The sequence below is a fragment of the Halichoerus grypus genome, chromosome 7 (assembly GCF_964656455.1).
Source record: "Halichoerus grypus chromosome 7, mHalGry1.hap1.1, whole genome shotgun sequence".
Classification (NCBI taxonomy): Eukaryota; Metazoa; Chordata; class Mammalia; order Carnivora; family Phocidae; genus Halichoerus; species Halichoerus grypus.
This window is the reverse complement of record NC_135718.1, coordinates 14,646,241-14,668,144: the sequence shown is the minus strand read 5'-3', so window position 1 is coordinate 14,668,144 and position 21,904 is coordinate 14,646,241. Positions and strand designations below refer to the sequence as shown.

General features: G+C 47.7%; 1 protein-coding gene across 1 annotated transcript in view; it reads right to left on the bottom strand.

Moving 5' to 3' along the window:
- GFRA1 (GDNF family receptor alpha 1) overlaps positions 1–21,904 on the bottom strand; it is a 222,591-nt gene that overhangs the window by 35,725 nt on the left and 164,962 nt on the right. Inside the window, exons 6-7 of the mRNA XM_036096278.2 lie at positions 3,116–3,225; positions 298–432 (exon numbers count right to left, since the gene is read on the bottom strand). Of these exons, the coding sequence (XP_035952171.1) occupies positions 298–432; positions 3,116–3,225 (245 nt within the window). The remainder of the gene's footprint in view (positions 1–297; positions 433–3,115; positions 3,226–21,904) is intronic.

Genomic DNA, 21,904 nt, shown 5'->3' with positions numbered 1-21,904 from the left:
GATCTGTGGGTAGAAGAGTTCTATCTGACATAATGTACCCTCTGTTGTTTGAATCTCTTGCTCTCTTAGGGCTTTGGGTTCACAGACTCGGCAGCACCCACTCGCTCTGTTCCCTGCTTCATTGCGCAGTATGGCCAAGAGATGCTGGATTCACCATCAAGGAGCAGGAAAAAAGCGACAGAGAGAGAGAAAGAGAGAGCGAGAAGAGGCAGGCACAAGAAACATGAAGATACAGCTTGAACACAGAGAGGAAAGCGTGTTTGTGTGTTTGCTTCCTTTTTTTTTTTTTAAACTCACTAAGACAAGTATTGTCCTTGAAGAAGTTCAAAAATTTCAAGCATTCTTCTATATCATTCCCACTGTTGTTGCAGTCACACCATGGGGCCACGCTGAGGCTGCTGGAGTCTATGTAGTTGGGGGTCATGACTGTACCTAAAACAGTAAAAACAAGGCACCTCGTTCTTATGGGATCATACAGACTTTTGTATAGCCTAAAAAGAAACAAATATTCCTCTGATGGTGGATGCACCACGGATAATTACAAACATTGTGTTTGCTGAGTGAGAAATTACAGTAAGCAGTGCATTTTCTTGGCAATTTATCTTGAGCACATAAAATAATTTACACATTTACTTAAAAAATTATAACAGAACTCCTTGAGCTGCACTTAGGGTATTTTTTCTGCCCAAATGGTATGGATGTTATAGAGTAGGAGAGAATTAACTTCGAATGCATGAGTTGCCAAATCCCTTGCATTTTCTTGAAAATGTCATTAATCTTCATAAATAGACAGAACTGGTTTTACGTATCTTAAAAATTCTTTTAGGACTTTGCATCCACTTCCCTCAGAAGCAAATGGCTTCTTCAAAGTAACACAGGGAAGCTTAGAAGCTATCCTTTGGGTTACCGCACATCCAGAACATATATAACGAGGCCTCTGCTCACCAGACTTTCAACTGATTTAAATAAAGTCTTCCAAGTTGCGAAGGAATTGGAACTAAACAGTGGAAATTCTCTAAGCTGATGGCTCTTGGAGTATTGTCTTGATAGTCCCCAAAAGTCCTCAAAGAAATGCTGGGTGGTCTCACTTGGCTACATCTTCCTATATTCATGGTTTTTCTGATGAGCTCTGTGCTGGCGCAAATAAACAATGTATTTATACTTAATACAACCCAAATGTCTTCTTCTGGGTGGCTCGCACCAGGCGATGCCTATTCATGCCAAGAAGCCTTCTGGTTTTCTGTACTTTGTGGATGTAAGAAGTAATAGGTGGTCAGTGAGCCACAGGATATATTTGGTTCATAAACAGAAAAAAAAAATTCTTTGTAAGCTCTTCCGGGTCAAAGACCTATCTTTTTTACCTTACATTCCTTACCAATTTGAACTACATTATCTCCCATCATACCTTGGGATGGGAACTTTGATCCACAGCAGTGAGCACCTAACTTTGGATGAGAAAGGAAAAGGTACCCCAAACCCTGAGTCAAGAGGTTAAAATGTGTCTACTAAGTATCCACTGAATGCAGGGCATCATGATGGATCCCTGCCATATGGAAGAAGCAGGTGCAAGCTTTGTCCTGAAAGACATTTAGAACCCAGTGACCAGTGCGGAGGGAAAGATCCAGACCCAAGAGGGAAATAAATTTTGGTCTGTGAAATGCATTGCTTCAACCATTTCATTCCATTCCATGATGAGTATTTCATCATCCTGGGCAGGTAATGGTTTGCCAAGCCAGAAATGCCTGGCAGCCCTGTGCCTTGGCCCCTCATGGAGGAGTTAATGAACACATATGCCTGGAAGGATATGGACTAAGGTGTTAATAGGGATTACGTCTGGGATTCGAGTTGTAGATCCTTCCTACTGTCTCCTTTGGGTTTCTCTGTATTTTTTTTTACTTTTTATAATGAGCATGGCTTAATTATTTCCATTGTTTCTTAAGCTCATAATTCCATAGTTGATAAGTAACCCCTACCAGAGACCAACTTACTTAAGAAAAGGAAAGAGTGAATGCAAATTTGGAATACTGACTCAAGGAAGATACACCCATTGGGATACAGCCACAAAAATGCTAAACAACACGGTGAAAGGTCTTGCCCAAGAGAACACAGGTATCCTTTCAAAAAACGCTGGGATGAGTGTGCAGTCCCCTATAATATCCCCGCATTAAGCACCATCGTTGATTGTCCCAAAATCTCTTGCTGAAGACACTCTGGTGACAAAAAAAAAAAAAAAAAAATGGGTCTGTGCTGTCATTCTTGGTGGGAAGCTCTTCTCGCCGGTGACTTGTGCGATCGTGGCAGGAACACACACCCTGGCTGAGCCGTCACGCTTCTGACAAGTGTGATTTCCCTCACCCCTCCACAGCCTTCACTATGTGTTTGTCCTCAAATGTCAGTTGTGACGGAGCCCTGCCACCAAGGCTTCCTCAGGCCCTGGGACCCGGAACACCTGCCTTTCTTCCTGCCTGCCCCTTTAAGCCACGGGCACAAATTTCTGACTCCTCGCACTCTACTGGTACTAAGTAGAGTACTAATTTCTGACTCCTAACTGCACTCTCGCCCCGAATGCCAAGAACCTGGTTCTGGGAAAGCCTCAGGTGTTGAGAGGCAGAAAACACTGTTTCTGCTGGTCTGTTCTCAGGGAACCATTTTAGGCTCCATCACCCCCTGCCCAACAGGAGCTGAATTACCAACAATATTAACTGTGAGAAGGACCCCGGTAGTTAGGGGTTTTATTCCCATTTCTGGGGAACAGCCTTTTTTATTTCCCCAGACAGAATGCCTCCCAAGTGCCCTAATTCAACGAGCTCAGATGGACTTGCTTCCCTCTTCCACAGCCATGTTGTTTGTTTGTTTCCTCCTGTTGTTCTGTGTGGGCGGTTTTCCCCCGGGGGATGCTTCTCAGGTGCTCAGAGCTGCACTGTCTTACTCCCTGCTTCCTGCCTCTGCCTCTGCACGGCCATGAACCCCGGGTTTCCCAGGGGATCAAAACCCCAGCACAGAGGGTTACTGGGCGATTTTTTCCTTTTACAGACACTGGCAAGCTGCAACAGAAAGAGTCTGTGAGTCTTTGTAAACCACACTTCCCTCCCGTCCCGCTTCTCCCCGATCTTACCAATAAGCCCTGAGTAGGCGAGGAGGCAGTCAGCATAGTTTTCCTTTAGACAGCTGCTGGAAGACCTTGACTCGGGTTGGCAGTTGGTAAAAAAGTCCGCAAGGCGAGACCTGCAGTGGAAAGAAAGGGCAAGTGGTGAGTTTTGAAATACCCTAAACTTCTGGACCAATGTAAACTTTTCTTCGTTCCTTTGTCGATATGCCTTTTTCTGCACAAAAAAAAAAAAAAAAAATATATATATATATATATATATAAAGTGTGCGCTCTGAGGATGTTAGCACCCCCTCTTATCCAACCTCCCCCCACACAACCGTCCCCTCCTTCCCCCAGACTTTTACCCACCTGTGTGTCTGCTTATTTGCAGAGAAGTCTTCAGGGCCTGTAACTGGAGAAATCTAGATGCTTTGAAGTTTCCATTCAATATTTATTTCTGACAGACTTATTTGCATCTTTAGGAAATATGCTTCTCTACACACTCACCAGAGAGCCACACTGGGAAAATATTTACTTTATACAGAAACATGTCCCTGGCATCCAAATAGGATCCTACAGCCCATCTGCTCCCGTAATTCCTGCTGGCTTTAAAAATACGTGTATTTGTCTTGTAAGTTATCTCTCATTCACCAGCCCAGGGGACAGGGATTGATTCCAGCCAAGTGAGGAGGAGCTCGCCACTCCAGAACAGAAGGGAAAAGCAGGAGGGACAGGTGATGCTCACTCTAGGCAGTCACTATGTGACTGGGCCTTCCAGGGGAGGTGGTGCCTGGAGGGGCCACTGACCAAGTGCTGTATCTGTCTGCAGTTTGGAAACTGCCCAGGGGCCTGCACAGTCCACTGGGAAGCCCTGAGTGGTGGCAAAATTGCAGAGCCCCAGAGGTGGGGAGGGGGCCACAGACACGCTGGTCTGGGGAGGCAGAGGGCTCTTTGTGGCCAACTGGCTGTTTTTCAATCTGAAGAGGATATTGTTGGAGAAATCCTGAATGAGAGCAGGGCCACCAGAGGTCATCTCAGCAGACAACAGCTCTGCTTCTAAGCAAAGAACACAATGGACTTCAAGAGAATTTAAATTATCCGGCAATTATGGGAGACAATGGACGGCTGTCTCAGCTTTTTTCTCTTCAGCTTACCCAAATTGGCAGCCAACATACATAGTGCTGTTTTTACTTCCTTCCACCCAAAAAACTGTGTTTACTTAGCATACCTTAGGTTATACGCGAGCTCGCGTGGCAGCAGGGCGGAACAAGGGAGCGTGTGCAGAGATCACGGAGGTAAAAGGTCTGCAGGAAGCTCATTATGTGTCCCTTTACTACAACTGTAACTATCGGGGAGTTAAAAGGCCCAATGAAATCATCTAAATTCATAGCACACTGCAAAGGCTGCAGGGTGTTTGTGAGGGACTGGTCTCTCCTTGAACCCTTTTAAGCAGGGGTATCTGAGCCTCCCTAGCTGCGCCGATCTGGGCCCTCTGTCTATGCGAGCCTGGTTCCATCACTGTCAATCCCCAGGGCAGATGCTGGAGCAAAGCTTTATTTTCTTTGCACCTGACAGTTCTCAGAGAGGACCCTTCATCCCGCTTCCCAAGCAGGGCCATGTGCTGAAGCTAAGTGGCTTGGCAAAATCCTCCAAATGAGACTTGTGCATGCGCCTGTCTGCGTGTCCTGGATCTCCCACCGTCTAAGCCTAGTTGGTGTTTTCGGACTCTAATTGAACACACTGAAGGGCATAAAACCTAGCCATTTTCTATAGCCTGGTTAGAGGATTTATTTTTCCAAGGAAATCCCTAAAGGTGGCTCAGGCTTACTCAGCCGGCTCCAATGGCATCCAGCTTGGACTGAGTGTTAATTTCAGAAGACTTTTCCTGGTCATGAAAGTTAATGATCTAGTGCTGGTGGGCTTCTAACTTTGCAAAGGCCAACTGTGATTCAGGCAGCTGGGGTTCCAGTTCTGCCCACACCCTGAGCAGCTCTCTGACCTGGCAGCTCTGCGCTCCCAGCCTGTCCCCCAGAGATGGACAAAAGGTCGTTTTGTCTCCAAGTCCCTGTTTCTTATAGTTTCTCAAGCAGACTATTAACTGAACGGCACCGTGATGCGGATTACTATCCTTCGGTGCGAGGCTAATGCCACCAGACTCATTTCGCTTAACAACCTCAAAATTGACTCACAATTGGACTCTGGAATGAAAGGCTAATTGAGTCAGTCTGCTGCAGAGAGTATAACCCTGATTGGGAGGATAAAACCAGATACACTGCTCTGAGCAGAAGATCAGATAGGCTGGCTTGTGAGAGAAGATTGTCAGCACAGATCCTAAGATGCACATGGCCAGTGGACAGAAAGAGTTTCAAGATAATGATGATCACGTGCAGCATTGCCAAAACACTAACATTTGCCTGTTTTTTTCACATTCGACCCTCTGACATTTCTACTTCGGAGATAGGGTGGTAACTTCAGAGGACTCACATTTTACAGATAGAAAAACTGAAGTTTACATTGTATTGTGCTGGAGCCAGCTCATGACTGGCTGACTGGTCCATCTTCAGGGATCTTGCGAGTTGGTTAACACCACAGTGCTGGCTTGAGAGTAACCTTGGAGGGAGTATTTACACCGCGGTGATCAGCAAACACCACAAATCAGGGCTTTGTATCATTCTTGGATAACCAGCTACTTAGTATGTATTGGCACAACCCTGTTTAAGGACCAGTATGAGGTATTCAATCCTACTGATAAAGCACATGTCATGTCTTGGGAGTGAAGTGCCAGCCCATCATTCCCATGCACCTTTGGGCCAAATGAAATGGTGTAGGACCATTTAATCTGCAGTCTTTAGGACCTCACAAAGAAAGAAGAGTTAGCCCTCAAACACCCTTCCTTCCTAACATCTTCTCTGGTCCTCTGAAATCTTTTAGAGCAGATTACAGAAATGGTTACAGATGGTTACATGTATAGATAAAGCCCTGAATTCTGGTCAGTTCCAAAGTTCCATGGCCCAAATGATGTGTCAGGTGCCTGAGAAGCAGTGATGCGTAAGTTCTCTGTCTCTGAACTCAAATCACCCACCCAGAGAAACAAGGAAACAGAGTACAATGATACTGTGGCTAGTTCTTGATAAAAGGCAGAAAGGCTGCTAATAAAAGTAATATCTAACGTGAATGAAGGATTTAGTATATGCTAGGTATGTCTTTATATTTTTCCCTGACAACTCTTAATAAGGTAGAGGCGATTATTTTCTTATCTGAGTTTCACAAAGGAGGAAACCATAGCTTAGCAAGTTTAAACTAGAGTAAAATAGTGACTAGTAGAACCAGGATATAATGCCACAACTTAAGCTTTTAACACTCCTTGGCTACAGATGTTCGTTTGAGAGAGGCCATGATATTGGGACTGAGAGTCACAGGATGGCTCGGATCTGTCAGGCCAAGGTGGAGGGGGCATCCCAGGCAGAAGGAGGCAGCACATGATAAAGTCAGCAAGTTCGCTGAACTCCCAGGGTAACGATAATGGAATGTTTGTATGTGCCAGAGACTGATTTAAGGGCTTGACATGTATGCACGCGTTTAATGCTCACACCAACCCCCCAGCAGATGATCCTATTAGTCCCATTTTGCAGATGAAGAAACTGAGGCAAAGAGAGTTTATGTGACCTCCCCCCAGGTCGTAGAGCTCTGTGGTGGAGCTGGAACATGACCACACTCAATCTGACTCCAGAGCTGGAAATCATTTGCAACCGCCATACGTAACACATGCATCACCCAGAAAATTGTTAGTTGTTCACGTGGGATGGCCAAGCGACGGGATGAGAATGGTGAGTGATGCGTGATGATGGTGGCAAGGATGTGAAGAGCCTTGAATGACCTAAGAGTTTGGATTTTATCCTAAAACCACTGGAAACCACTGAAGGTTTTTAAACAGAGAAGTAACATGATCAGATTTGCCCGTTTGGAAGACTTTTGGGTCTCTCAGCCGTTCAGCCAAAATTTGCTTGAGACCTACCCTGTGCCCTCACTGTTCTAGCAGTAATGGGGAGGCAGGACACTGGCCAGTGGCAGGAGAGACGGTTACTTAGGAGACTGCAGCCAGTGGGGAGCCAGTGGGGAGATCTGAAGGCCTGAAGGAGAGGAAGAAAGGAGGATGCACCGGAAGGCAGGTTTTACCAGAATGGAAGTCAAGACTGTAGAAAGCGGTGCTGTTGAGGGGAAACGCACGGGAGGACAGATCTGCAAGGAAGATGTGGCTGTACTGAGTTCACTGCACTGTGGGATGCAAGCGTCTCGCAGGTGGTTCCAGCCTAAGATTTTCACCTGTCCAGTCACCAACCACGGCCTGAGCCCCTGCTACGCCCCTGCCCCCAGCATCCCGGGACAGCCCTTGCTGCACACACTTCCCCTGCCCGCCTTGGGTTAAAGAGTCGTGTTGTAACCTGTTTCGGTCTCTCCCCTGCCTGGGCTGCACTGATCCAAACACAAAAGCTTAAACGTCCAGGGTGGGATTAACAAAGAAATTCCACAATTGGATTTCTTCTGGAGACATGAAATCTCCATGACTACAGCAGTGATGAACCTGATTGTTTTTCCCTGAGAAAATGAAAAGGAAATGAATAGGCACTAATGTAGAAATGTATCTCCCTCTGAAAGAGGAAATCTCCACCCTTAAAAAGGAGGAAAACGCTGGTAAATTCCAAGGTAGCCTTAGGAAATCTGCTGAAGAGAAAAACAGTGGTTTATGCAGAACATATCATACTAAGGGAAGCGTGCTGCTAACTGGAAATAGAAAAATGATTATAACGATAAAATCTAGGAGAGTCTTCTCAAACAGCAGATGGTCTTTTGACAGTGGGGGGAAAATCGTTTACCTACCTTTTCTGTAACATTTTTAGGAAAACAGTGGTATGGCAAACAGGTTAAAAACAAACAAACATACTAGTATGCCCAATTTAACTCCTCCTGGATCATCCTATTCTTTTAAATGTTTTTTTTCCAGGGGGTGCCTGGGTGGCTAGTTGGTTTAGCGTCTGCCTTTGGCTCAGGTCATGATCCTGAAGTCCTGGGACCGAGCCCAGCATTGGGCTCCCTGCTCAGCAGGGGAGCCTGCTTCTCCCTCTCCTTCTCCCTCTCCCTCTACCCCTGCTCATGTGCTCACTCTCTCTCTCAAATAAATAAAATATTAAAAAAAAATAAATTTTTTTTTCCAGGATAAATCCCATACTTGGACACAGGCCACGTGGTTGGTGGAACTGAGCTCTGAACCAGGAATCCTGAGGTCCTGAATGAGATCCAGGCTCTGACATGAACTACACAGAACTCCCACAGATGTTGCTGAACTACTTAGCTCTTGGATTTCCCTTCCACTTCAGCAATACAATCTAGGGACACTTGAAGATACTTGGGAAAAAAGAGCACTTGTTTTCAAAGCGTTATTATTGTTCTCACCTGTGATTCCATTTTGCCATGACACATGATTTTAGCGTCTAGGCGTTGGGTTTCCTCTGAGTACAGAGACCCAGATTTTTCCAATGGATCCCCTCATCTCACATGCAAGAGAGCTGAAGGCCAAAATGGTTAAGCTCCTGCTCAGAGTCACACGGTGGGTGGAGGTAGATGGCAGGTGTCAGCCCTGGAAGGGGAAAACGCAGCGGGGGCTGGGCCTTAAGTTCCCAGGAATATTATTTAAGTCATCCGTGTATAACTGCTCTCCCCCTCCCACCATTTGGCCAGACTGTTCTTCAGAGCTGAACGCTGTTCTACTGACTTGACAGCATCCGTGAGCGCTCTGAATGGCACGCGAGAGCACAGCAGGGGCCAAGGATGTATCCAGAACCCTGCATCCGAGGGTGGTGAGTCTACCGATGAATTAGGCTTCCCTTTATTGAGGGGCTTTGGGGACGGCACCAGCATCCATTCAGGACTGCAGAACTTGACTGACCGGTCGAAACCCAGAACCTTGGGACGGGATCCCTTTATTCATCTGTTTGTGTAAGAAATGACTTGCATTTTGCTCTGACCACAGTATGAGCATCAGGGCTTTCAAGTCTCGGCTTTCAATGCAAGCCATGTAGTCTGGAAGGGTTTTCTTAATTAGAGGAAACAAAGTCAGAGGAGATAAACCATGCCAGGCCTGGGAGGGACACGCACCTGTCTCGCTCCCCAGTTCTACCTTTCGTACTCTCACACCTTAGCAAACTAGTTCACTTCTCCAACTCTCCATCTCCTCACCTGGGCAATGGGGCAAATGCCATCCACAGTCACTTTACGTGGCTGCTAGGAGAACTCATGGACAGTTCTATAAAGCACCTCACCCAGGACCCAGAATACACAATGCCCAATACATTTTCATCTCCCATCGCTTCATTTTTTTTTTTGCTCTCCAATTCCTGGTCCATCCCAACGTTAAGCCCTTGCAGCAAAGACCCACAGGAAGCTCAACACAGAGGAACGTACATCCTAGCCTGCCTTTTGCTGGCCCCTTGTATCACATCCTGAGGCTACATCTGTGGAGTGACTCTGACCAAAACAAATTTGAGAAGTCTGAAGCCAGGAATCCTGGGGTGTTACTTAATACCTCTCAGTCATATGAGCTCATAGAATAAAGGCATTTTTAAGAAAAGCTACTTTTTCCCCTGGGCTTTAGGGAGAAAGATGTATTTTTTAAATGACTATCAGTGAGTTTGTTAATACTGCTAATCTCTTATGCAGAATAAAAATAATTTGAAAAACAGACGGCTAATATTAGCGCCGGGATGACAAAGCAAGAGTTCTGGAATGGTGATTTTCTGGTACGGTGACACAAAACAGATTTTTCTCGTTCTGTTTTTAGAAAATTACCTTAGCCCTTTTTCCCCAGCAGCCTACTGGAGAGCACATCTGGAAAGCATCCTCTCGCAAATCAGAGCATATATTTAAGACATTTTGCAGAGGTGTTTTCTTGCCTTGCTGTTCCCCACTTTGTGCTGTGCATGCGGGCCTCCAGGGGAGCAAAAGCCTAGCATGTTCTCTGGGGGACAGGCTACAGAGCTGGGGGAGCTCAGGCCGCCCTTCAGAAAGCTAGGGTCTTCCCCAGGCCGGTAAGTGAGTGTGGCTACTCTGGGGCTAAAGCCTTGGGGCAGGTTCACACACCCAGGCACAAATACCCAAAGCTCTGTACACCTTGAGTTTCTCAGCCCCTTATTGTGGGTTTCCACTCCCGGTGGGATAATTAAAGCCTCAGCCAATTAATGTACTTCTCATTGACTTAGCCAAACTGCGGCCCCCTGTTTTTGGGAAAGAGTACTCTGAGGTCCAAGAAACTTGGCCTAATGCCTCTGTTTCCTGGGACAATACGGCCCTTGTGGCCAAGGAGAGATCTGGCCTGTTCCTCCCAAATCCCTGCTCAGCTTCATCGTGATACTTGGGAGGCTCCAACCCATTTAACAAACGCCCCTGTCCTCACTCGCCCTGGAGAACCCTGATCACAGTTGCTTGTCCAGCTCCTTGGTAGCTCTTGGCCCAGCCTGAGGGTCACAGGAGGCTACGGTCACCACCCTCTGGGCTTGACCCATGGGGCTGTGACAAAGTCCTACCAAGGATGGACTTTGGGAAATGTGGGTGGAGTCACACATGGCTTTAGTCCATGTATCCTGCTTGGGGTGTCTCTCCAGGGTGAGGGTTCAGTGTAAGCATGCTGCAAGGCAGAGGTGCAATGCTTCCTTAGCCTTTCCGAGGACATGAAACAGCAGCAGCCCCTGAAGGACATCTGGGTCAGCATCTGATCGATCTCGGCATCGCTCACGAAGCCACCTTGCATGAGCACTGACAGCTGTCAATCAACAGCTACAGAGAGGCTGACAGGGTTTGACAGCTAATCTCTACGTGGCAAATGTGAAAAACAAAAGCTATGGCAGTTGGCAAGGGAATCCATTCCAGTGGCGAAGGGGCTCTTGGCAGCCTTGGACCGGATGCCCCAGAGCTGCCCTCCGGCCAGAACTCCTCCCTCCACCCCCCTCACCGATCTCTCCACAGCACACACCGATGGCCATAGTATAAGCAGACTGTAAGTCATAGCAGAGCACAGATACCCTGCAAACAGTCTTGTGCTGCACTGCCAAGTCAAATAAAGTTGTTTTGTATTATCCATGCTACAAGATGTCCTTTAGAGCAGAAAACTTAGTTGTGACAGTGCTTGTTTTTATGGGAAGAAATTGAGGGGAAAAAAGAAATTTGAGGTTTTCTGGATGATTAAATTATCATAAAGCGTTCAAATATCCAATAACGGTCTGTGACAAATAAGCTAAAACTCTTTTAAGAGTCAATCTTATCCAATAAGTCTTTGGTATTTCTGCACAGGAACTTCAGTCATCAGCGTTGTGGCTTTTGGCCACAAGGAGAAACAGAAATCTAGACGTTCAACCAATCTTTCACCAGCAGAGCCGTACCTTAACACTCTAGACCAACGTGGTGTGAGTTTACTTTGTAAAATTCTGCAGGCACCTCCATCTTCAGGAGTGAATTATAGCAGTTGCCTTACATTCATCCAGGAACCTAAGAAGCTCCAAGTCAACTGCTCGGGAACCCTGGGGCAGCAAAGGTTACCCACCATTGTCTCACTGAATTATTTATGCCCACTCTGATTCAGAAAGAATTTCGAGATGCATTCACATGTAGCTTTGATGCAATAGAATAAATGTGAAGTGAATGAGGGTGTTTGGGGTCATTGAAAGATCATACAAAGGTAGTGGAACAGTTACTACAAAATGCACACATACCCTTGGCTGGATGAAAGCTACATACTTGGCTCTGTGCTTTCTAGCAACGCCTGGGGACTAACTAGTTCTACAGTTCATGAAATAGCAAAAATTAAAAACATACCTCAGCAGAAAAACTACTGTAGGCAGAAGAAGATGTCTACACTCTAGTCTCTGGGCCCATGGAATGTGTTAATATGTTACCTGTCATGGCGGTGAAAAGGCCTTGGAATATGTGATTATAGTTTTAGATCTTGAGGTGAGCAGATTGTCCTGGATCATCCAAGTGGGCTCCATCACAAGGTCTTTAAAAGGGGAAGAAGGAAGCAGATGAGGAGGTCAGATGCCACGCGCAAAAGACTGGACCAGCTTTTGCTGATTTTGAAGATGGGGGCAGGGGCCACGAGCCAAGGAATGTGTGTGGGCAAAAGTCAAGGAAATGGATTCGCCCCTAGAGCCTCCAAAAGGAACTCAGTCCTGCGGGCGCTTTGATTTCAGCCCCATGAGACCTGTGTATAGCTTCTGATGTCTGGAAATGTAAGAGAATAAATTTGTGTTAAAGCCACCACGTTTGTGGTAATCTGACACAACAGTGACAGAAAACAGAACACGACCAAAGATCAATGTAGAGTAGAGGTTTTGAATAAAGAATCTGAAAATGGACCAGGACTTCAATTTCAATTTAACCATTTGCTAAACATGGCACTTGGGGTGAGTACCTTATTCCAGTTGAATGACAGTAAGTCCTTCAAAGTGTTCCTGGAAGATGAGTGTGCCAGGCCCCTAGCACCTGGTATGACCTCCAGATTCCTGGAGGACGATAGGACTCGTCAGCGCTGTGTCTTCTGTTTTGCTCTGGACCCGCCCAGGAGGTCCACACTGCTCTTGAGACCTCTATGAAGCCTTAGGGTAGAGACAGGCACACTGATTTTTTTCTTAGAATTCTTCTGCTAATAATTTGGCATATGAAACGCTTTGTCCTGAGATCACTAATCCACCTGTTTAATGTCCGTATGTGCTTAATACACTCATGATTAACATCAGGCTTAATCCTACCATTACGACCAAAGAGCGATGTCTCCTCTGAGTCCTCCACATCTTCTAGCAGAGAAATGTGTATTATAGGCCAATGGAATCAACGCTCACAGAAACAGGTCAAGACCATTCCACTGGTCACTACATGTGGTCCCCAGATGTGGTTCTCTACTGAGCTGGCCAGCATTAGGCCTGTATAAATTTAAGGAGATGCTGTCTGTCCCCTCAGAAAGAAGTGTTGCATCATGTTGTTTAGAGCCAGAGAAACTGAACTCTAATTACTTTAGAGAAACACAGGTAAATTCTAGAAATTATCCCAAATGCTGCCTGGCCTCCTTCAGTCAGACCTTGCTTATTTGGGGGTTCCCAGAAGATGAAAAATTGAAATTACACAGGCTCTCTTGACTTTAATAATTTGCAAGATTCCTCCCTTTGCCCTTACCCCCAAAGGACAAGTGTTAAATACCTCTGTGGTAACTGAGCCCCAAGCTCCAAGCTCTGCTCAGCAGAATGTTGATTTACCTTCCACACATTAAAGGAGCCTAGCTTCTGCCTGTCCTGGGAGGGGTGGGGGAAGAAGGTAAATGGATGTCTGAATGGCTAACAGCCTACACTTGCACAAACAGACTTTAAGCAGAAACATATGAAAATAAGATTCCCTATTAATCTTTAATAGGGTTGCAGACTTCCTAAGGAAAATTATGTTCAATAGTAAATATACACTAGGTCGTTTTTCTTCCAGGCAAGTTGTTTTAAGGTCAACAGAGACTCTGAGCTCAGCAAACAACTAGTCCCTAATATCTTCCTTCCCGGATGGGCCAATGCTCAGGAGACAGGGAACTGTGGTGTTATACGTCAAAAGAATAAATCACTTATTTCACTGCCATCAGATAATTCCCCCCTTTTCCAGAATATCCAAAACTCTCCTTGATAATCCATTCTCACGTTGAACATCCTCCTGTCAACAGCAGCCCCTCCCCCACACCCACAGCCCCATTTTCCACATTTTCCCTAAAGCTCTCCACTGAATTTAAAACATTTCCCCCTTTATTCTTTAGGGCTAAGGAGCTGATTTCTATGATCCACATAAGTCATTTTCTAGTACACCGTCCCCTCAACCACTCTACCCAACCAGGTGAGGTTAAGGCTTCCTGTGACCCACTCACAGGAGTCTCCTGGGAGCCTCCCACTAGCTGAGCCCAAGGAGGGCGCCCACTTTGGCCTTCCTGCCCACATCTTCTCTCCTACCCTTCCTATTTTACGTCTTCACTTTGTTAATAGTCTTGCCTCTGCCATGAGAAGCTGAGCGCTTAGGATTGCGTCCTGCATAAAGGAGAGGTTTGGCAAATATATCCTGAATGAGTGCAGGGATGAATGAATGAATGAATCCAAGTGCCACCCACTATGGCTCCAGTCACCTAGAGAACCACACCTTGGTCTTCCAGGTTCGGCACAGAACAGGAGAGCGCAGACCTGAGCCCACGTGACCTCAGCCCATGTCTAACTTCTCTAGACACAGTACTAACAACGACTGCATTTACTTAGAGCCGGTCACTGTGGGCGATGCTTTGTAAGCCTGTGTCATTGAACACACAACAGACTGATCCCCCGGGTTAGCCTTCCTTTACAGTGGAGGACACTGGGGTCCAGAAAGGTCAACATTCAGCCAAAGTCATGGAGCTGGTAAGAGTTAGAGCCAAATTTTCAAAAGAAAACCACAGATCCTCCAGCTCATACTCACCCCCACAACACGGACAGGAGAAAGAAAGTTCAATTTTAAAATTTTTGTTCTTGGACTTTTGCTGCCATTTTGATGAGAATTGTGTGCTTGAGAAGCTGAAATCTGATTTAAGTGGATGTAAGTGATATTTACTAGGTCCAATAAAGTGTAATGCCGAATGAGTGGGCATTCTTTTGGTTTAATAGTGCTTGCAGTTTAAAAACATAAAAAAAATAGTATCTGTTGTTATTGTTCAGTAAGGCTGAATGCAATCCCATGACACAGCTATGTGAAGAAGTCCCTCGGCCCATGACTTCCCTCACTGAGCACCCCCTTCCCACCCCTGGCTGTGGATACACTCCCCCCAGAGGGTACTATTGAAGTCAAGAAGTGAGGGGTATAAAACGTGGGGCTTCCCAGGCCCACAGGGAGAAGTCAGCAGCCTCCCCAACTAGCCCTCTCTGGACTGCAGAGAACTCTTGAGGCCAGAGATAGGAAGCATCCGGCAGGAGCTGGCCAGGCTGGGACCATCTCCTTGGGTGCCTTCCCAGAAGAGGAGACACATGTGTGGACCCTTCCCAGAGCTTGTGGGTGTGGGGCATCGTGGGAAAGGACAGGAGTTCTGAAGTTAGACCACTGTCCCTGCTGCTGTGTTTCATCTCTGCTTCTCTCCATGTGGGGAGGACTGAGGCCCGGAACCCACTGCCTGGCCCAGAAAAGGGCTGGATATGAATGTTACTGTTACTCTTCTCAAGGTGTTTCAGGGCTGGCTCTTTCTCTCCCCCCAGAGTCCTGTGAGGCAGGTAATGGAGCAGGTGTCTCTCCTCCTTCACATGAAAGAGCAGGTATAATCAAGTGGATTATCAGGAGCCTCAGTCAAGCAGGGCCAGACCCCGCATGGAAACGGGACTTCCGCTGGGTTCTGAAGCCACCTGAGACCAGCACACCTGCCCACACGGACAAGGGACACCTCGTCTAGCTCCCTCAAGAGGCGCCCTCCCATGTGGGTTGGAAATGGCTAACATGTATCTAGCAAGTAACTGCCTGAGCAGCCCCACTGCAGGGGGGGGAGTTTGCCTACTTTGCGGGGAGGACATAGATAATTTGTTGTCCATAGGCTGAGCTTGGCCAGAGATTGGAATCATTTGGCTGAGTTGTGCCTGGAAAATACGGAGTAAAACAGAAGGTTTCGAGGCAATTATTTGAAAAGAAATCCTCCTTCCAGAATGACTTTTGGAGCAATCTTTGACCTGAACTATTCAAATGAGGAATGCAGACATACATGCTTTGCTTTGCTCTTGTCACTTTTTCCAAGTGGAAGCATCTGTGGTTGTCAGGAGGAAACATGGGTGGGCGCAGCTCTAGTGATGAGTTGTAATGCAGATTACTCAAACACACATGGATGTTTGACATGCAAAAGTGCTATGATTCCATAGGCCAAGGTCTCCTTGAACCTAGGCATGGACAGTACAGTGTAGTCTCACCCTAGCTCGCTGCTGATCATAAGAGAGGGAAAGTGGAGGCTTTCCGTGGTGGGAGGCCAGACGCCATATCCCAAAGGAACCGTATCTCTGCCCTTGACCCTGTCTCACATGGCCACCACCTCACACCCAGTGACTTGCATTGAGGGTGTATAATGACTGTGGTCACTGAAGTGGGTGCCTGATGGGAGCCATCTGCAGTCTGGGCCAGGCACTATGCTGGCTGGGGTCAGACTACCAAGCTGAAGATGAGCACTCCTGGCACTGCATGCCTGGATGCTGATGCATCCTTAGGAGTCCACCCTGAAAGCCTCAGGCCTGGGGTTTTCCAGGCTGTGCCCCAGCAACCCCAGGCTCAGAGAAAGCAGAAGGGGTGTTTTCTGGGTGTACAAGAGGTGCCACCAAATACTGCCTGTCCACCAGATTCTGTTCCAACCCACATGGGAGGGCGCCTCTTGAGGGAGCTAGGCGAGGTGTCCCTTGTCCGTGTGGGCAGGTGTGCTGGTCTCAGGTGGCTTCGGAACCCAGCGGAAGTCCTGTTTCCATGCGGCGTCTGGCCCTGCTTGGCTGAGGCTCCTGATAATCCACTTGATTATACCTGCTCTTTCATGTTTCTAAGGCACTAGTACCCGGGGTGGGGTGTGGGGGGGTATCAGAGCCTTTCACAGCGGATCCCCACAGCCTTCCATTTAGAGCTGGACATTAGTGCGGCACAGAAACTGAACTGCTGTCCTCATCCTGCCACTGTCACCACGGGGCTGACAGCCCACACGTCAGCCACAAGGTGCTGTCCTCTCCTATGCCCCCTCCTCACTGCCCTACAAGTCCAATCTGGCTGCCTGCTCCTTCTCATCCTCAGCTTCGTGGACCCTTCTGAGAACAGGGCAAGGCCCTCAGCCAGTGTCACTTGGTCAACATTCTCGTGGCTCTCTGGCCACGTGTAGACTCCAGCAGCATCCCTGGGAATGCTCTAGAAAGGCAAGTTATCAAGCCCCGCCTCAGACCTCATGAATCAGAAACTGATCCCAATGCAGGCTAATGTTGGAGAACCACTGCTACAAAGCAATGGTACCTGGGAGAGGTCCCTGAGCCCATCTCTCCTCCTGCTGCTGGGCACATTCACTCTGTTCAGATGGCTCGCTCGTCTCTGACTCTCTGGGTCCCTCAAAGCACCTGGCACTCCAGTCCTGCTGAGCCAGTGAACGAACCGACCACCAGCCAGTATGCGAAGCAAAAAACACGTTTTCTCAAGCCATATGCCTTATTTTTAGCTAAAAATGTTTTTTTTTTTTTTTAAAGATTTTATTTATTTATTTGACAGAGAGAGAGATAGCGAGAGCAGGAACACAAGCAGGGGGAGTGGGAGAGGGAGAAGCAGGCTTCCCGCCGAGCAGGGAGCCCGATGTGGGACTCGATCCCGGGACCCTGGGATCATGACCTGAGCCGAAGGCAGACGCTTAACGACTGAGCCACCCAGGCGCCCTAGCTAAAAATGTTTTAACTGGAATTTTTGAACCTGGAACGTGGAAGAGGTAGTTCCCATTTGCTTTTGTCTATTTCCAGAGAAAGGTTTTCTAGCAGGATAGTGTCAAGATCCTTTGCAGGAGTGAATATTCTTGGAGAGAGGGCATTCTCTCTCCCCAGACCTCCATCCTAAGAAGTTCAAAGCTGTCAGATGGAGCCTGCCAACTCTCCAGTAGGAATTTCAACTGCTGAGTGCTCACAAAAAAACCCTCAAACTTCCAGGTTCCTGCCATTTGTAACTCTAAGGGTTTTCTCAGGTCCAATGTCACTAAAATCCTGTAGCTCTCGCCATGGCAAATGATCACATCAAGGTGTATCACCCCACCCAGCATGCCAAGGAGCAGAGGTTTACCTGTGGCATGAGCGCCTACCTGAGAGGAAGGTACCACTGAGTCTTGGACACAGATGGATTTTACACGTCAGCCTAGAGTTCTGCCTGACTGAGCAGAACGCGACACTGAGCTCCTCTGGCATGCTAGAACAGAGAAGGGAGGGCTGTCTGTGAAGGTGCTGCCCGTCAGGAGGGCATCTCTCGGAGCAAGAGACCCAGCGGGGCCAGGCACACCAGCCCGCCACACAGCCCCGAAGTGATGGCTGATGGGGTCAGCAGTTTTGCGGGGATCAGTATAATTTCCACCTAGAAGGGCTCTGGCACCCGACTCCCACTCACCCCACCCCCAACCTCACCATTCTGACCTGCTGGAGCTGAACGGGTTGGGTACACACTCAGAATGTCTTAGTTCAAGGATGCTGTGGGAACGTCTGTGCACACACATGTCTTCTAGCCCAAGACTATTCTGGTCCTTCTAGGGCAGCAGTTGTCAAAGTGAGGCCCAGGGACGCTGGCGATCTCAGCCTTTTAGGCCCGTGAGGTCAAAGCTGTTTTCCTATCCATACTAAGTTCTTATTTACTTTTCTGTCTCCCATGTTCTCAATAGAGGACCCGGTTTTTCCAGAAGCCACACGATGGGGGATCCTGCAACAAACTGAACGCCTAAGCAGATATAAGACCCCAGGTGTCTTGCAGGCGATCACTAGATTGGAAAAGTATAAAACAGTGCCATACTTGGCCTTACATTTTTTGTTTTTGTAAATACAGTGATTTTCAATAAAAGTATGTTCTGTTATTTTGAGTAACGTACTGGGCTTCTTGGTGTTATTTTTTTTTTCTTGATGTTATTTTTAAATGAAGTACTAAATATGTAAACCTTTCTTCAGCTTTGACTCTCAATATAGTACCAACAGATTTATCCTCCCATCCCCCCAACAAGACCCTTTGGGATTCTCAGTAATTATAAGAGTGTAAAGGACTCCCGAAACCAAAAAGCTAGAAAACGACTGTTTTAACGAGAAGTGAAATATGTTTGTTGAGGGGCACTTAAGCCCTATCTTGACGAGATCCAAAGGTCTCTAGTTTGAAATTTTTGTTTTAAGAGGACTCAATTGTGAAAAGAGTGTCCCCTCACGTATCCAACTCCACACACGCTCAGCGTCTTAGGAAAAACTCTGTGCGCGGTTTGCAAGAGGCGCTCAGTTCGCCCCAGAGGCGGGCAGCACAGTGTATAGAACCTTGGCGCTGTCGCCCACAGGCCCTCCCGGCTCTCGTCACTGGCTCCATCTGGGCGACCTCCTCATCCATGAGACCAGGGCTAGTGACAGCCCCGCTTCGGGGGGTGCGGCGAAGGGCTCGGCACAGTCCCTGGCACACAGTAAATGTCACACAAATGCTGCTCTCCTCATCATCATCCTCGTCACCATCACTGTCATCTGCGCATTCCTGTCATGCTGTCCCTGGCTGTGCAGATCTGGGCTCCCGAGTCCTGCACAACGAGCCACTCTGCCCCCAGTTGTGGCTTGCTTCCTGATGGGCTGACAGGATGATTCAGAGCACAGAACCAGCAGTGATCAGTCTCAGTGGTACTGAGTCAGTCACTGCCCTTTGCTGCATCGCTCACATCACTGACTCAGACCCACGCACCTCTAAGAACCCTTTATTCACGGCTACTCTCGGTCACTGAAGCAGCACGTGCCCCAAGAGGCTGCCAGGGGTCACCCCACTGCCCATTCAGTCTCAACAATAGTGAATCTAGCACTTCGGGCCCAACGGTCTCGTGGCCACCTCCGTTCGTGTCTCACTGGGTTATCTTTGTATGTCAATAGTTGTCTCTTCGGGAGACAGAACCTTGGCCCAAGAGGCTGCCAGGGGTCACCCCACTGCCCATTCAGTCTCAACAATAGTGAATCTAACACTTCGGGCCCAACGGTCTCGTGGCCACCTCCGTTCGTGTCTCACTGGGTTATCTTTGTATGTCAGTAGTTGTCTCTTCGGGACAGGAATGTTCTTGAGATGACACATGCTCCAAACACCTCTGGACTTTGTCCGCCCCCGCCTCTACCCCCTACTTTTCCCTAGTGGTGCAACACTGGAAAGATGGTGACGTGTAAAGCTTAGCAACATCATCTCCCATAACGGCGTTGACATTTCCACGCGCTGCTTAACACTGTGGGTGCACAGAAGTGTAAAGCAGTAAGAATCTATCCCCTCCACCCACCAAGCCTACTTTAAAGGTCTCTGCCTGCTATTGGGGGGAGGGGCATGTTACATTTGGGATTTAAGCTTCTTTGTCCTCTATGATAACAGCTTACGGAAAGAGTGAGGGACATATTTATTGTTTGCGGTGTTAGGTGGCAGGCACTGTGCTATGCATTTGCATAGATATCTCCTTTCGTCCCTAGAGCTGCCCGGGGAGGATGGAATCCCCACCTTCCTTTACAAATGCCAGACTGAGGCCTCCAGCTGTCCGCTTCCTCCAACCAGCAGAACCAGGATGCCCGCCCAGGTCCACCTCACTCAGCCACGACACTGACAACCACAGGGGAAGGAGAAAAAAAGTCCCAACTCCAGCCTGGTGTGCTACTTTTCACATTGATGGTTCTTTTAAATTCTTGTTTTCCTTGGATGCAAGATTTTCTGCATAATTAATTGCTTTTGGAAATTACAGAGCAATTTCCCATTCACTGAATTGGAAATACTCCATAGAAATGTAAATGCCAAGGTGACTGCGGGATACCTAACTTAGGGAAATGCCTGAGTGGGGGCCTGGGGTCTCCTGGGTGGAGCAGGACTCCAAGCCTGGCTGCGAGACCCTGGCCCGACCCCTACCCAATAGCTACGCGACAACTGAGGGGGCAGATTTCCTCCCACAAAAATGAGACCGCTCTCGGTCATGGGCTATGGGTACTTCTGTCAGATGCAGACTGTGCATGACCAAGAGAAATCTTGGTCTCCTGTGGAGGGCAAGGACAGAGAGGGAACAGTCTCAGCTTATGCGCTCAGCATGCTGGTCAGCATGGGATGCCACTGACCCCCAAAAGCTACTGGTCTGGATGAGAGGGCAGCACCCCCAGGAATACTGAGGTCCCCCCTTTTCCCATTCTTTGCCCAGTGGATAAAACTCATTTGCAAAAGAAGCTGTATGAAATGGAATCAACCCTTTCCTTTGGAATTAAAAACAAAAAGACATCAAAGACTCTATGTGGTTGGGATTAGATTGGCTTGAGGAGGAAGCCAGTTTACTTGCTGGTGAACTTCATGGGTCTTAGTATGTGACATGGCTGCTGGGCAGAGCAGAAGGGTCCCCTGTGAAGAGGAGCAACGTGCACAGAGGAGCAGAGGGGATCAGTTGGGGTTCTCTCAGTTGCCAGCAGTCTTAGACAAGGTGGTCCGCCATCTTGGGCCCTCCACTTCAGCACTTCCAGGAATCAGTCCACATCTCTCATCTACCCGCCCCCCCCCCCTTTTACCCGTGCTGCGGTCAAGATGCAATTCACAAAATGGAGGTTTTCCTCTGATTAATGACATGGCCACAGGGCAAGGAGAAGGTAGGAAGGCAAACACCTGGATGACTCCAACCTGGTGACATAACCGTGGATTATTTAGAGCTTGTTGTCACTCCGTGACAGCAAAGAATTCATCTCCCATGAGATACACAGCCAGGTCCCTGATTTCTGCTGCCGTGGGGTGGATAGAGGGTCAAGGACCCTGAACTCCCAAGACAGTTGGCAGGGAGTTATGGAGTCCAACTGGGTAAGGGGGAGCTGCTGGGTGATGGGCACATGACTTACACGTCTAGAACCCTTGAGGTCAAATAGACTGTGCTCAATAAATGTACCCCGACTGAATGACTGAGTTAATAATAATAATAACAATAGTAATCAGAATAAACCAGTGCAGTGCAAGAGGATTTTTTCTTATTTGTAGAAATGATTCTTGTAATCAGTGAGCTGTCACAAAGAAACCACTTTGTAATAAGCAATG